General features: G+C 38.1%; 1 protein-coding gene across 1 annotated transcript; it reads left to right on the top strand.

Moving 5' to 3' along the window:
• The first annotated feature begins 10,888 nt into the window (after window positions 1-10,888).
• On the top strand, window positions 10,889-13,460 carry LOC109569404 (olfactory receptor 52B4-like). The gene has a single exon (XM_019974751.2). It carries the CDS (start codon window positions 11,228-11,230, stop codon window positions 12,176-12,178), a length of 951 nt encoding a protein of 316 aa, XP_019830310.2. The 5' UTR covers window positions 10,889-11,227; the 3' UTR covers window positions 12,179-13,460.
• Window positions 13,461-17,041: the final 3,581 nt, after the last annotated feature.

Genomic DNA, 17,041 nt, shown 5'->3' with positions numbered 1-17,041 from the left:
ATTTTTACTCTTGTCAGAAATATATGTCAAAATTTATTTCACTCTTACTAGCTTCCCTAGTTGCTCAGACGTTAAAGAATCTGCCTGCAATGCAGGAGACCTGGATTTGATTCCTGGGTTGGGAAGATCTCCTGGAGAAGGGAATGGCAACTCACCCCAGTATTCTTGCCTGGAAAATTCCATGGACAGAGGAAACTGGTGGGCTACAGTCATAGGATCACAGGGTCAGACACGACTGAGCAACAAACACACTACTAGCATTTAGTAAATAGTTCTATTTTTAGAAATTTGCTGTGTGATATGGTAAAATCATTTTTTCATTTTCCTTTACTTTGAATTTATTAATAGACACCTTGAAGAATTTATATTGTGGTTATTGCATATTGTATTTCTCTGTGGATTAATAGTAACAACTATTTATTGAATTTGTGCAAAACATTTTACACCTTATTTGTCATGTCAGTTCAGACTTGTTATTGTTTCTATTCTTTCCTTTTTACAGACTTGTAGTTTGAAGCTCAGAGAGGATATATAACTTCCCCAAGGTATTAATATTTATTGAAAGTATTTTTCAGGTTGTTTAAATATTAATTTCTTTAATTTTCTTTCTTTGGTTATCTTTTGTTTTACTTAAAGAAAGAAATTAAATATTTTCAAATCCATCATTCTTTTCCTTTGTGGGTTTCATTGTTTTAACCTTGGTCTATTTTCTTCAATCTAAGATCTGACTATTAGTCTTAGATTTGTCTTCTATTTTTTATGGTATACATATTTATATTTAATTTTCAAGACTCTATGTAAATAAATAAACAAAACTAAACAAAATAAAGAAAACAAACTTCAATGACCAATAAAGAGAAAACTGAGGCATAATTATTAAATTTTAGTATGTTTTTCAGTTTTTATATGATTACATCTTTCTGCACAGGTATAGTTAACTTTTTTTCTGTAACATTATATAATATGTTTGTTATGCAATAAAACTGTTGGAAACTTTCTAACATGTCATATGAGTTAAGGAATGAGGAAGAAGAAGCTTATTAGCTGTATTGTTCAAAACTTCAACAATTTAAATATTTAAAATATTTTTTTTAATTTAAAATATTCAACAATTATTGGGAAAAGAGTTATTTTTCTCACAGTAATTATTATTTGCCAGTTTCTTGTAATTCTTGTAAGTTTTGCTCTGGAACAACTGATCTTCTTAGCGGTTTTGAAATTGTAAGTATACTATTTAGTTGAATATGAATATAACTGGTTAGGTTTTCTATTGGTTAGTGTTTTCTTAGTAAACAATTTTATATTCTTTCTCCCAAGCATTGTGTGCCTATATGGTTTTAAAGCTTATGACTTTTAAACCACATAAAATTTTATTTTTTCCATAATATCTGATAATTTTTGAATTTTAACTGATGACTGTAGTCCAATTACATTTCTTATGAAACAAGATTTTTTTTAAAAGCTCTATATTCTATTTCTTTTCTACAAGAAATTTAACCCTTCATTATTATTTTGTAACTCTATTTCTTTGTGTCATATTGGGATACATTTTTCCTTTTTTTTTCCCTTTATTTTATTCTTTGGAAGATAATTGCTTTACAGAGTTGTGGTGTTCTCTGTCATACATTAACATGAATCAGTCATATTTATATATATATTTCCCCTCCCTCTTGTGCCTTTCCTCCCCCTCATTTCACCCCTCAAGATCATTACAAAGCACCAAACTAAACTTCCCGTGTTATGTAGCAGCTTCCTGCTGGTTATCTATTTTACACACGATAGTGTTTATATGTCCGTGCTACTTTCACAATTTCTCCTAACCTGGCCTTCCCCCACTGTGCAGGATGCCTTTTTCTAATCTATTTTTAAATTTCTAATGATCCCTTTGTTGTTGTTGCTCTTGTTCAGTCACTAAGTCATGTCCAACTCTTTGCAACCCCATGGATTGCAGCACACCAGGCTTCCTTGTCCTTCAGTATCTCCCAGCATTTGCTCAGATTCATGTTCAATGAGCCAGTGATGCTATCCAACCATCTCATCCTCTGCTGTCTCCTCCTCCTGCCTTCAATCTTTCCCAGCATGAGGGTCTTTTCCAATGAGTTGGCTCTTCACATTAGGTGGCCAAAGTATTGGAGCTTCAGCTTCAGCTTCAGCATCAGTCCTTCCAATGCATATTCAGGCTTGATTTCCTTTAGGATTGACCGGCTTGATTTCCTTGCAGTCCAAGGGACTCTCTAGAGTCTTCTTTAACACTGCAGTTCAAAAGCATCAATTCTTTGGCACTCAGGCTTATTCCCAATCCCACTTTAACATCCATACTTGACTACCGGGAAAACTATTGCTTTGACTTTATGGACCTTGGTCATCAAAGTAATGTCTCTGCTCTTCAATACACTGTCTAGCTTTATCAGATTTCTTTAGCTCTATCTAATAAGCTGCTTAAACAATCCACTATTTTAATTTCAAAGATTGCTAAAAATTAATATATTTTTTAACAGTAAGTTTAGGTTTACAGAAAAATTGAGTGGAAAGAACAGAGAGTTCCTGTATACCTCTTACCCCTTTCCTCCTCCCTCGATCAGAGAGTTTTCCTTATTACCATCTGCATTAGTGTGGTACTTTGTTACATTTAATGAACCAGTGTGTTTTAGTCACTAAGTCATGTCTGACTCATGACCCTTTGGGCTGTAGCCTGCCAGGCTCCTCTGTTCATGGGATTTCCCAGGCAAGAATACTGCAGGGGGTTGCCATTCTCTTCTCCAGGGGATCTTCCCGACCCAGGAGTTGAGTCCAGGTCGCATACATTGCCGGCAGATTCTTTACATCTGTGCCAGCAGGGAAGACCCAACAATATTCAGCATCTTGTAATAACTTATAATGGAAAATAATCTGAAAATCATAATGTACACCTGGAACTAACACAATATACTTCAATAAGAAAATATTCTTTGATAAGTATAGTTATGTATAAACTTCTGTATATGTTCTGGATTATATTTAAATATACAATGTTCAAAAGAAATAAATTGTTATGGCTATTTTCTATTTCCATATAATTTTTATTGATGCAAAATTTCCATACTTTAATAATTATTTACTGTTCTTTTTTTTTGACAAAGTTAAATTTTTTCATTGGTAACATACTCTATGCCAGGCACTATGCAATACAAGAGTGAACAAGACAGGTGCCTTTGTAGGATTTATCATACAGAGATAAAAAACAAAATCCTCCAGTTAAGTATTTTTGTTCATTGATACTTTGGTGCCATATATTTGGAACTTGTAGAAGCTCTTCATATTTTAAAGTTTTTAAAGCTCTTCATATTTTAAAGCCCATTTGGGGGCCATTTTTATTTCCAAATATTTCCCAGTTTTTTTTTTCCCAAAATAATGTTCATTCGTGTTCTTAAAGACTAGTGCTGCTTTGAGACTCATGCTATCTCCCTTCTACTCTTCAGTGCTGTCTTAAGTTCCTCTCAATTCTTTCAAAAACGCATGCAAGCCATTACACTAGTACCATAGGGACTTTGGTGTCCACGTGGAAAACTTAATTCTTCATCCTGTGCTCTTGATTCTATTTCCTCCTAAACTCAGTTGCCTTTCCCTTAACCCCACTGTAGTTATGCACTCTCATAACCATTTCCTTTCTCCACTTTCGAATTCATTAATTCAAACATCCCACTGTCTAGTCACAAGTACTTGTCCAAGTATGGGTTAATGAAGCTTATTTTTCAACCTTGCTAGGATGGTTAATCTAATAACACTACAAGTTTCTTTCTAAATCACCAACCCACCTTGTGTGCTTAAAATTAAGTTTAGATTCCATGCTCTTCATTATATTAATAATAAATTTCTTTTGCTGCTGCTGCTGCTAAGTTGTTTCAATCGTGTTTGATTCTGGGAACCTATGGACTGTAAACTGCCAGGCTCCTCTGTCCATGGGATTCTCCAGGCAAGAATACTGGAGTGAGTTGCTGTGCCCTCCTCCAGGGGATCTTCCTGACTCAGGGATCGGACCTGTGTGTCATATGGCTCCTGCATTGGCAAGCAGGTTCTTTACTACTTGCGCCACCTGGGAAGCCCTAAATTTCTTCTAAGTATTCTCAAATCCTTTAAATCTTTTCCTCCATTCTTTCTGATCCACCCCCACATTATTATAAACCAAATTAACAACTAGATTTAGGTACTCACCAGGGGAGCAGAGTGGTGCCATTAAATGATTATCAACCTAGACTACCAACAGAACCCAGCAAATTTACACATCTGCTCAAGTCAGCTCATTCTCCCATTCCACCTAATTAATGATTCATGTACACACCCTATTCAAACCTTCAACCTTGATTCAAGAACTTACCTATTTAACTTTGACAGAAAATCTTGCCTGCTAAATCAGAACTAATCAGTAAGAAACTCACAGAAATTCAAGACACTAAAATTTAAAACATCTCTATATTCAGCACATACATGCACATATCTGCTCCCACCATCCTTTTCTTCCATCTTGCTGGAGGAGCTGTCTCTCCTATCAAGGAATAATTCCTCTGTTTGTTCTTTGGACACCAATAAGAAATGTTAGGTTGAGCATTCAAAGCCATGAACATGCAAAACATTATTTGTGCAAAAAATTGCAGTAACTGTATTGTATGGCAGGGGGGAACACTGAGAAATTAACCAGTAGCTGTTTCTGGTGAGGAGAATCCATTGAGATGTCACATGAAGATATGAAAAATACCCAATATCAGCATACTTCATTAAGGAAATGAAAATTAAAACAACAATGAAATACCACTACATACCTATTAGAATGGCTAAAACTGATACCCTGACAATAGTAAATGTTGTTAAGAATATGGATCAACAGGACTCTTACTCATTGCTGGCAGAAATGAAAATGGTAAAGCCACTTTGGAAATGGCTTCTTCAGTTCCTCAATTTCTTACAAAGCTAAACAGACTCTTACCACATGATCTAGCAACCACGCTTCTTAGTATTTACCCAACTAGTTGACAACTTATGTCTACAGAAAAGCCTACACACAGATATTTACAGAAACTTTGTGCATAATTGCCAAATTTTGGAAGCAAACTCTGGTACATCCAAACAATGGAATATTATTCAACAATAGAAAAAGGAGAGATACGAAGCCACAAAAAGATGTGGGGGAAATTTAAAAGCATTATGCTAAGCAAAATAAGGTGATCTGTAAAGGTACATACTGTATGATACAAATCTTATGGAATTCTGGAAAAAGGCAAAACTACAGAGATAGTAAAAAAAAAAAAAATCCTTGGCTTTGAGAGATTCTGAGGGAACAGAAGAGGGATAAATAGGAGGCCTGCAAGTATTTTTAAGCTTTTGAAAATATTCTGAACGGCACTCTAATGGTGTACACATGTCACTATACATTTTTTAAAACCCATAAACTATACAACATAGAATGTACCCTGATATAAGCTACAGACTTTCATTAATAATAATGTATCCGTATTGGTTCATTAGGGCTTCCCAGGTGACTCAGTGGTAAAGAATCTGCCTGCCAAGCAGGAGACACAGAAGACTTAGGTTCAATCCCTGATTGGGATTGGAGAAGGAAATGGCAACCCACTCCATTATTCTTGCCTGGGAAATCTCATGGACAGAGGAGCCTGGCAGGCTACAGTCCATGAGGTTGCAAAGAGTCAGACACTCATTCCAAATCTTTTCTCACAACTCCTTTCCTAAGCTCATATAACCTATCAGGCACACTTTCCACATGAGGCTTCCAGCACTCAGACAAGAAGGGCTAAGGACTTTCCGGTTATGTCACTGAGGAGACCAGCAATAGAGGAGGTCCTGGGGGAAAAGAAAGACAACATAAATAAGACCATGGTCCCCAGAGATACTCAGAGAACAAATAACTTGCCCTGCAGTTTCTCCTCCAGCTTTATCCCCTGGCCACTGAACACAGTCTGCTGGTTATGGGAATACCCTGCCATCTAGGCAGGGGCATGGCTCCAGTCTGTGGTTCCAAATGGCTACGATGACAGTTTGGAGTGAGGAGAGATGTAGGTTGGTACTGACCAGGGTAGCCTGGTGCCTCTTTGGGTCCTTCTGCCTGTGGGCAGGAATGGTGGGGATAAAGGAGGTGGGACATGCTGAGTTTATTAATGAGAGACATGGGAAACAATAATGGATTGCCTTCACCATTTGGTCACCCAATAGAGGTTCTCTTTGGAATTCTCCATCCCTTGAGAGCAGAGTCAGGGCAGACAAAAATGTGCCTGCAGAAGCTTTGTGGCATGGTGGAAATAGTGGAATGAGAGGCAAGAAATCTTAACTCAGTTCCTCTGTGACCTTGGGAAAATTGCCTTTCCTTCATAAATAATAAATCATACAAGATTATTTTAAAATGGAGATCACCAAAAAGTTTTTGTAGAGTAACAGCAAATACTTTAAGTTTTGAACATTGTCTCTGTTGCAACTACTCAATCTGTTCCATGAAAGCAGTCATAGACAATATGTAAATAACTGGGTATGGCTGTGTTTCAATAACATTTTATTTATAAAAGAAGGTGGTGGGCAGGATTTGGCCCACTGGCTGCAGTTTGATGATTGCTGATATAGAGTGCCAATCAGTGTTGATATTTTACATCTCTGACTCATATTTGGGCAATTCCAGAGGGAACTGGTGAAGCAGGAGGTTATCTTGTGAATCGCATTCCCAGAGAGAGTTCTTCCTTCTGGCGTAGATTAGAGGACTGTCAGACTGGAAGCAGGGGCAAGGGCTGAATAAACTTTGGAATATCCACCTCCTTAAGGAAACTGATTTAATGAGAGGAGAGCCAGTATACTGAATGGAGATAGGCAAAGTTATGACTTAGATAAGTGACAGTGAATTTGAAGGGTTAATGACTGTGAGTTTGGGTGGGTATATATATGAAGGCAAATTTATAAATGTGTGTGTGTGTGCTTATGGTGAAGGGCTGTTTTGTGTGAACAGGGAAAATGTGTGCTAGCATGTAAATCATCAAAATTTGTATGAGTAAATAATGTATGTTGTGACTGTATAAATGAATGTGTCTGATAATACGGTAATACGAATGGAAGACTGTATGTGTGTATGTGGATTTGTAGCAAGCAGAGCTGGAATTGAACTCAGGTAGGTCTAAAGTCCATATAAATTTTCCTGTGTTACATTGTTTACATGTCTTAGACATTCTGGAGAAATAAGAGAATGAGAAGGGAGTGGAGAGGGTGCCAAAGACAAATGGTTAGGTAATCAACAAACAAAAATGTCTGTTTCTAAAACTAATGGAAGGTTTGACTCTAATAATCTGGGACTCAAATATCAGCTTAGCCTCTAACAGGTTGTTTGACTTTGGGCTGTTGCTTATCTGAGATTAGTTTCTTTTTGCACGAACTAGTAATACTTTCAATTCCATAGGTTTTGTACAATAATTAGAAATAATAAATATATCTAACAGTAGTAATGGTTGCTATAATCAAAGAAGTATTAATGATACTAATGTCTAACTAATGATATTAATGTCTCTATTTCTGGTTTGCAGATAGGTTCATCTGTACCATTTTTCTAGATTCCACATATATGCATTAATATACAATATTGTTTTTCTCTTTCTGACTTACTTCATTCTGTACGAGATTGGAATTGACATATACACACCACTATGCACAAAACAGACAATTAATGAGAACCTATTGTACAGTAGAGGGGGAAAAAAAAGAGATGCAATCTGTTTGTAGGACATATATTTAAGTGCAAATCGCTCAGTCATGTCTGACTCTTTGCAACCCCATGGATTATACAGTCCATGGAATTCTCCAGGCCAGAATACTGGAGTGGTTAGCCTTTCCCTTCTCCATGGGATCTTCCTGACCCAGGGATCAAACCCAGGTCTCCCACATTGCAGGCAGATTCTTTACCAGCTGAGTCACAAGGGAAGCCTAAGAATACTGGAGTGGGTAGACTATCACTTCTCCAGGGGATCTTTCTGACCTGGAATTGAACTGTGGTCTCCTGCATTGCAGGTGGATTCTTTACCAACTGAACTAACAGGGAATATTAAGTTAACCTTAAAAAATGCATTCCAATATACATTAGGTGCAGACAAGTACTGTTTGATTCTACTTATACAAGGTACCTAGATAATAAAATTCTCAGAAAGAACATTGGCAGATGCCAGGGGCTGGGGGTAAGAGTGGTGGGGGAGGGAATGGGGAGTTAGTGTTTAATAGGAAGAGTTTCAGTTTAGAAAGATAAAATATTCAGAGATGGATCATGATGAGAGTTGAACAGCAATGTGGATGCACTTAGTGCCACTGAAACGTGCAGTCAGATATGGCTAAAATAGTATGATTTATAATATGTGACTTACCACAATGAGAAGCACTGAAAAAGGAAAAGGAAGTTTTAGGTGTTTGCCGGGAGCCGGTGAGGCATTCCATTCGTGACAAAGGTCATGAGGAAGGAGGCTCAGCATACGCAAAGGCGGGATCGAGCCTCAGGAGTCCCCCTGGATATTCTCGAGCATCTACCCCCCAAAAAACAGAGTCTGCCTACTTTATTGCTTTGTGCTCTCACCTCTGACTACTGGGGGCTGTCCCCCACCACCATCTCGCTCTCTAATTCGCCTGACAAGTTTACCCGGACTCCTACAGCTATGCATACGATTGTTTACAGTCTCCCAGCCTCGAGAGGCACGGGGAAGCTTAAGATATTCAAATAGCTTAGAGCCTCTCAGAGAGTTAGAAACTGTCAGAATAAAACTAGTAAAAGATTTCATTGATGAGCCAATGCTTGCTGCCAAGTTTTCACATCCCCTGAATTGTATCCTTGAATGTGTATTAATTAATATAGTTGGTATGTAGAAAAAATAAGTAGTGGCCTTGGTGTTAGTAACTTTAGACCCTTAAGGTAATAAATTCTTTCCTTTGTTGTAAACCCATTACACATCTGCCCTATAGGAATGCAATTTTATCTTCGGAAGATGGTGCCAAACCTTAAAATAATTACTTTTAGGGAAAATAAGTCTTTGTTGATAAGTCTTTGTCAAGAGTCATAAAATGTTAATAAGCCTTCTGGCCAGAAGATGATGTAAATCACCTAAACGATTTGTATACGATAAATTTGCAGGAAAGAAACCCTGGTTTTTGATAAGGATCAAAGACTGCTGACTTTGCATCCCCTATTATCCTCTATGTGTAACTTAGGGTATATAAGCCCCTGTTGAAAATAAAGCTACCGGCCTTGCTCACCAACGCTTGGTCTCCCCATGTCATTCTTCCCCTTAACTTCCAGCTGAGTCTCCATCTGAAGCGTGGATATCCTCTGCGACCATTTATTTGCCTGGTCTTCTAAGACCCACTTGAGAAGGTGTCTAAGGTGGGGCACCTTCTGCTATTCGAGAGGGTGCCTGCGGCCTCCGTGGTCAGAGCTAACCTGGTGTCACGGGTTATATTGATTTTCCGCGTAAACCAAGCTACTCAGCTTCTTTTCTCCACTGAATTTTCCTACTGAGCTATCCTCATTCTATTATTCTTTATATCTTTGATGAATAAATAAATAAATAGTCGCCTAGGCCGTCTCTCCTTCGAATACCCTGGATCAGCCGGGGCTGGACCTCGGCAGGTGTTATAAGCAAAATGGCCTGGGGTAAAGATTGGGAGGGTGGTAAGGGGATAAATGAAGAGAGAGCACACCCCTGCTTTTGTGAAACAGAGATGAATGGGGGAAGAGACACAGCAAGGAGAAGGAGTCAACAGAGAGGGAGAGTTTGAAATGACCAGAGTGACAGATTGATGGAAAGAAGGTTGGGGTCCAGTGCACAGATGGAGAGCTGAGCCTTGAGTAGGAGAAAGAGGGAGAAGACAATTCAAATATAAATTTGTAGCTTGCGGAATGAGAATGGTTAAGGGAAGTAACAGATTTTTTTCCTTGAACCAGGAACCAGGAAATCGCAATCACCTGATGAAGGGGACCCAGGTGGAGTGAGGTGGACATTGTGTGATTTTCAAAGCATCTCGTGTGATTTTCAAAGCATCCGTGGGTAGCCAATCCTAGCTTCACCATTTACTAGCCAGGTGAACTCGGGTGGAGGGTGGGGGATGAAAATCTCTCTAAGCTCTGTTTGCTCTCCATCAGTAAAATGGGAAAATGACTACAGTCATTTCCTGTTATGTTGATTGAGAAAATGCACGTGCAGCCCTTAGAGCAGAGATACTCTCAGTTGATCTTGTCCCTGGTCCCTGTTTTCCAACCTGCCTCCTCCCTTCCACATCCTTCCTACACAGCAGAGCCAGAGAGAGAGTGACCTCAAATGCAAACTTCACCATGCCCCTCTCTTACGGCAAACCCTTCAGTGGCTCTTCCTGCTTCAACATAAAGCCTAAACTCCTTACATCAGTACCCAGAACCCTCAGTGTGTTGACCCCTACTTCACTGCCTCACATTATTTCCTATCATTTCCTGCCATATCCTCCAGGGTATAGTAACCCTGAATCATTATAATTTCCCTACAAACTCCTTGTCCTTTCAGATCTTTGTGACTTTGTTCATGTTCTTCCTCCTCACATGACTACTTGGCAAACTCTTGTTTATTTTTCAAGGTTCAGCTCAGATTGGCACCTTTAGAAATGCTTTTCTGAACTTCTAGGAAGCTTTCCATGTTTCCACAGCTCCTGTGTTTAACTTTTCCTATACACTATCTGTATTGTATAGATATTTTAATTGTCTGACTTTTCTCAGGGAGGTCCTCCAGGAGCCATGGTATGTGTTCAGTAAGGTTTGTTAAATTGATAATGAATTCAGTTACCATTTTCCTTTTGAGATGTAGGTCACATTCTGATAAGGTGGAAAATGCAGGGTTATTCACAGCTCTCAACTGTTTATAACAACCTGATGCTAAGGTCTATGGCATTCTAGAGCTGGGAGAACTCACTTACAAATATCTAATCTACATTCTCCCTGACTTTAGTTTTAAAGTGACAAATAAAAGAGAGACCCAGAGCAGGGAAGTAATGTTACCAAGATAACATAACTGTTGAATAGAATGGCAAGGACTTTTAACCCATGTTTCCTGGTTTCTAACCAGGACCATTTCCACTTCTCACCCAGAGAAAAGTGATCTGTTTCCATTTCCCCCACTCCAGATCAAGTCACCTTTTTGGAAAGAGAAAAGAGATGACTGCCAAATCCCATACACCAACATCCAGATGACTCATCCTGGGCATGGCAACCCCCAACCACACTAGTCCCAGCCATTCACTCTTCATTCTGCTGGGGATCCCTGGCCTGGAAGACCAGCACACATGGATCTCCCTCCCCTTTCTTCTTTCCTACCTTGTTGCTGTCCTAGGGAATAGCCTCCTTGTCTTCATCATCATGACTGAACGCAGCCTCCATGAACCCATGTACTTCTTCCTCTGTATGCTGGGTGTGGCAGACCTCATCCTGTCCACTACCACTGTGCCCAAAGCCCTGGCCATATTCTGGTTCCATGCTGGAGAGATTTCCCTTGATGGTTGTGTCACCCAAATCTTCTTCATCCATGCCACCTTCATTGCTGAATCAGGAATTCTGTTGGCCATGGCATTTGACCGCTATGTAGCCATCTGTGACCCATTGCGCTATACCACAGTGCTCAGTCGTGCAGTAATCATAAGGGTTGGTCTGGCTGTGGTCCTGAGGAGTTTCTCTGTGATCCTTCCAGATGTGTTCCTGGTGAAAAGACTGCCTTTCTGCCATAGCAACATGCTACCACATACCTACTGTGAGCACATGGCTGTTGCCAAATTTGCTTGTGCTTATATTCGTGTTAATGTCTGGTATGGTTTGTCTGTCCTTCTCTCTACTGTAGTGGTAGATGCTTTGCTCATCTTAGTTTCCTACATCTTCATCCTCAATGCAGTCTTCCAGCTTCCCTCCCGAGGAGCTCTGCAAAAGGCCCTAGGCACATGTGGCTCCCACCTTGGTGTCATTTCCATGTTCTACTTGCCTGGCATTTTTACCATAATTGCCCAGCGGTTTGAGCATCATGTTCCTCCTTATATCCACATTCTGCTTGCAAATGTCTGCATGTTAGCTCCTCCTATGTTAAACCCCATCATTTATGGTGTTAAGACCAGGCAGATTCGAGAATGTGTGGTTAGTACTTTGTCTTCACAGTGGAAACTCTGCTGAGTTTGTATGACAGGTGGTATGATTATCAACATAGGATCTTGCAATTCCTTTGCTTACTTTGTAGAGATTTATGAAGTAAGGGTTGTGTTGACTGTGAACAAAACAATTTGTTGTGATTTTGAAAGATAGAATGCTATGTTACCTTGAGAAGGGTAGTATTGAGGAAAGAGCATGAGCTGTTGGATCAAAATTAGATTTGGGTACTGGATTTTCCACAAGTGATGTGTTTGACCTTGGGGAAGTTAGCTTATTCTCTTAGAGACTTCTCAGTGTATACATAGGGCCCAAGAAAAACAGAAATATAAAAACTAAACTAAGTCATATTAAACAATGAGAATTATTTCCTATAATAAACTTATCTACTAAAACATCTAGACAGAATATGTATTCATTTAATAATATATACACTTGAGATATAATAAACTTTTATTCTGAATTAGAAATGGGACCAGTGGAACAGAAAAAAAAAGCTCAGAAATAAACCCTTGTATATTGGTCAGTTAATCTTTGACAAGGATGTCAAGAATTCTCAAAGAGGAAAGGACAATCTCTTAATAAATGGTGTTAGGAAAATTGGATATTCATATGCAAAAGATTGAAATTAGGCCCTTACCTTACACCATAAACAAAAGTTAACCTGAAGTGAATTAAAGACTTAACTCTAAGTCCCAAAACTGTAAAAATCTTAGAAGAAAACATGGAGAAAAACTTCTTGGCACCGGTCTTGGCAATGATTTTCTTGATATCACACAAAAACAAAATAAGAAGTAAGACTATATCAAACTGAAAAGCTCCTGCATGCGCGCTCAGTCATGTCTGACTCTTTGTGACCCCATGGACTGTAGCCCACCATGTTCCTCTTGTCAATGGGATTTTTCAGGCAAAAATACTGGAATGGGTTGCCATTTCCTCCTCTAGGGGATAGTCCGGACCCAGGGATCAAACCCACGTCTCCTGTGTCTCCTGCATTGACAGGCAAATTCTTTACTACTGAGCCACCTGGGAAGACCCCATAAGCTCCTGCACAGCAAAGGAAACAATCAGTAAAATGAAAAGGTAACTATGAAATAGGGGAAAATATTTGCAAACCATATATCTGCTAAGGGGTTGATATCCAAATATATAAGGAACTAATGACACTCAGCATTTCTCTGATAATGAGTGATGTTGAGCATCTTTTCATGTGTTTGTTAGCCATCTGTATGTCTTCTTTGGAGAAATGTCTATTTAGTTCTTTGGTCCATTTTTTGATTGGGTCATTTATTTTTCTGGGATTGAGCTGTAGGAGTTGCTTGTATATTTTTGAGATTAGTTGTTTGTCAGTTGCTTCATTTGCTATTATTTTCTCCCATTCTGAAGGCTGTCTTTTCACCTTGCTTATAGTTTCCTTTGTTGTGCAGAAGCTTTTAAGTTTAATTAGGTCCCATTTGTTTATTTTTGCTTTTATTTCCTATATTCTGGGAGGTGGGTCATAGAGGATCCTGCTCTGAGGTAAGTCGGAGAGTGTTTTGCCTATGTTCTCCTCTAGGAGTGTTATAGTTTCTGGTCTTACGTTGAGATCTATAATCCATTTTGAGTTTATTTTTGTGTATGGTGTTAGAAAGTGCTCTAGTTTCATTCTTTTACAAGCGGTTGACCAGTTTTCCCAGCACCACTTGTTAAAGAGATTGTCTTTAATCCATTGTATATTCTTGCCTCCTTTGTCAAAGATAAGGTGTCCATATGTACATGGATTTATCTCTGGGCTTTCTATTTTGTTCCATTGATCTATATTTCTGTCTGTGCCAGTACAATACTGTCTTGATGACTGTGGCTTTGTAGTAGAGCCTGAAGTCAGGCAGGTTGATGCCTCCAGTTCCATTCTTCTTTCTCAAGATAGCTTTGGCTATTCGAGGTTTTTTTGTATTTCCATACAAATTGTGAAATTATTTGTTCTAGCTCTGTGAAGAATACTGTTGGTAGCTTGATAGGGATTGCATTGAATCTATAAATTGCTTTGGGTAGTATACTCATTTTCACTATATTGATTCTTCCAATCCATGAACATGGTATATTTCTCCATCTATTAGTGTCCTCTTTGATTTCTTTCACCAGTGTTTTATAGTTTTCTATATATAGGTCTTTAGTTTCTTTAGGTAGATATATTCCTAAGAATTTTATTCTTTTCGTTGCAATGGTGAATGCAATTGTTTCCTTAATTTCTCTTTCTATTTTCTCATTACTCATTATCAGAGAAATGCAAATCAAACCACTATGAGGTACCATTTCATGCCAGTCAGAATGGCTGCGATCCAAAAGTCTACAAACAATAAATGCTGGAGAGGGTGTGGAGAAAAGGGAACCCTCTTACACTGTTGGTGGGAATGCAAACTAGTACAGCCACTATGGAGAACAGTGTGGAGATTCCTTAAAAAACTGGAAATAGAACTGCCTTATGATCCAGCAATCCCACTGCTGGGCATACACACAGAGGAAACCAGAATTGAAAGAGACACATGTACCCCAATGTTCATCGCAGCACTGTTTATAATAGCCAGGACATGGAAGCAACCTAGATGTCCATCAGCAGATGAATGGATAAGAAAGCAGTGGTACATATACACAATGGAGTATTACTCAGCCATTAAAATGAATACATTTGAATCAGTTCTAATGAGGTGGATGAAACTGGAGCCTATTATACAGAGTGAAGTAAGCCAGAAAGAAAAACACCAATACAGTATACTAACGCATATATATGGAATTTAAAAAGATGGTAACAATAATCCTGTATACGAGACAGCAAAAGAGACACTGATGTATAGAACAGTCTTTTGGACTCTGTGGGAGAGGGAGAGGGTGGGATGATTTGGGAGAATGGCATTGAAATATGTATAATATCATATATGAAACGAGTTGGCAGTCCAGGTTCGATGCACGATACTGGATGCTTGGGGCTGGTGCACTGGGACGACCCAGAGGGATGGTGTAGGGAGGGAGGAGGGAGGAGGGAGGAGGGTTCAGGATGGGGAACACATGTATACCTGTGGCAGATTCATTTTGATATATGGCAAAACCAATACAATATTGTGAAGTTAAATAAAATTAAAAAAAAAAAAAAAAGAAACTCAGTTAGCAAAACTCAATAGCAAAATAACACACACACACAATCAAAAAGAAATAACCTGACTAAATAATAGGCAAAGACCTGATTACACATTTTTTGAAGAAGACATACAAACCGTCAATAGGAACATGTAGAGAGTCTCAACATCACCGGGGAAATGTGAGTTAAAACCACAATGAGGCATCACCCCCAACCCGTTAGAATGGATATTATAAAAAAGTTAAGAGATGAAAAATGCTGGCAAGGATATGGAGAAAGGGGAACCATTGTGTGGTGTTGATGGGAATGTAAATTTGTGGAACCAATATGGAAACAGTACAGATGTTCCTTAAAAAATTAAAAGTAGAATTATCATATGATTCAGAAATTGCACTTCTGTGTATTTGAAAACAAAATCGGTATCTCAAAGAAATATATCCATTCCCATGTTCACTGAAGCATTATTTACAATAGCTAAGGCATAGAGACAACCTAAATGTCCATTGAAAAATGAATCGATAGATAAAATATTACACACACACACACACACACACACACACACACTTATGTTATCCAGCCATAAAAAGAAAGAAACCTTGCCATCTGTTACAACGTGGGTGAACCTTGAAAATATTGAACTAAATGAAATAAGCTAAAGATAAATACTGTATGATCTCATTTATAAGTGGAATTAAAAAGAAACTCATAGAAACAGGGAAAAGATTGGTAGTTGCCTGAGGTGAGGGTCTGTGGGTAGGGTAAATGGGTAAAAGTTGTCAAGGGTACAAAGTTTCAGTATTAAGATGAGTATTTTATGAGGATGTAACATATAGCATGATGACTATAGTTAATAATACTTCATTGCATATTTGAAAGTTGCTAAGAGAGTAGACTTTAAAAGTTCTCACCACAAACATATATTAATACAAATACAACTATATGAGGTGATAGATGTATTAACAAAGTTTACTGTAATAATTGTGCTATATATGTGTGTATTAAATCATTACATTGTGCACCTTAAACTTACAAAATGTTATATCTCAATAAAGATGGGAGAAAAAAAGAGAAAAATGTGGTACATACACACAATGGAATATTATTCAATCATAAAAATAAGGAAATCTTACTACTTTCGACAACATGAATAAACCTGGAGTACCTTATACTAGGGCTTCCCTTGTGGCTCAGATGGTAAAGGATCTGCATGCAATGCTAAATGAAATAAGCCAGAAAAAGAAAGACAAAAACAGTATGATTTCTCTTACATGGAGAATCAAAAAAAAAAATTGAACTCACAGAAGTAGAGAGTAGAATGGTGGTTTCAAGAGGCACAGGGGTAGGGGAAATGGAGATATTGCTTGAAGGGTACAAACTTTCAGTTTGGGGATCTAATGTATAGTATGGTGACTATAGTTTAAAACATGGTATTATATACTTGAAATTTGCTGATTTGATCTTAAGAAATGTTTTAATATAAAATATTTTCATAAATAAGTGAGGGGCACCATAATCTTTAAATTTCTTGATCATGCTTTTATCATATGGCTGTGATAGAACCCAAAATTTAAAGTATAAATAGGATTTTGAATATTGACAAAGAGTAAGCACTGGACAGATTTTTAACGTCTTCCTGTCTTAGCTTGTTTATCTTTAAAACTTTGCTATAATAATTTCTGCTTCTTCTATCAATATTTCAAAAGGAAGTTGTGGTATCATAGGAGATCAAAAAGTCAAGAGACATTATTTGAGTTGTAAAGGATAATATTAATCAAAAT

Source organism: Bos indicus, chromosome 15, assembly GCF_029378745.1.
Source record: "Bos indicus isolate NIAB-ARS_2022 breed Sahiwal x Tharparkar chromosome 15, NIAB-ARS_B.indTharparkar_mat_pri_1.0, whole genome shotgun sequence".
Classification (NCBI taxonomy): Eukaryota; Metazoa; Chordata; class Mammalia; order Artiodactyla; family Bovidae; genus Bos; species Bos indicus.
Note: the sequence above shows the minus strand (reverse complement) of the source record. Positions and strands in the feature narration are given on the sequence as shown.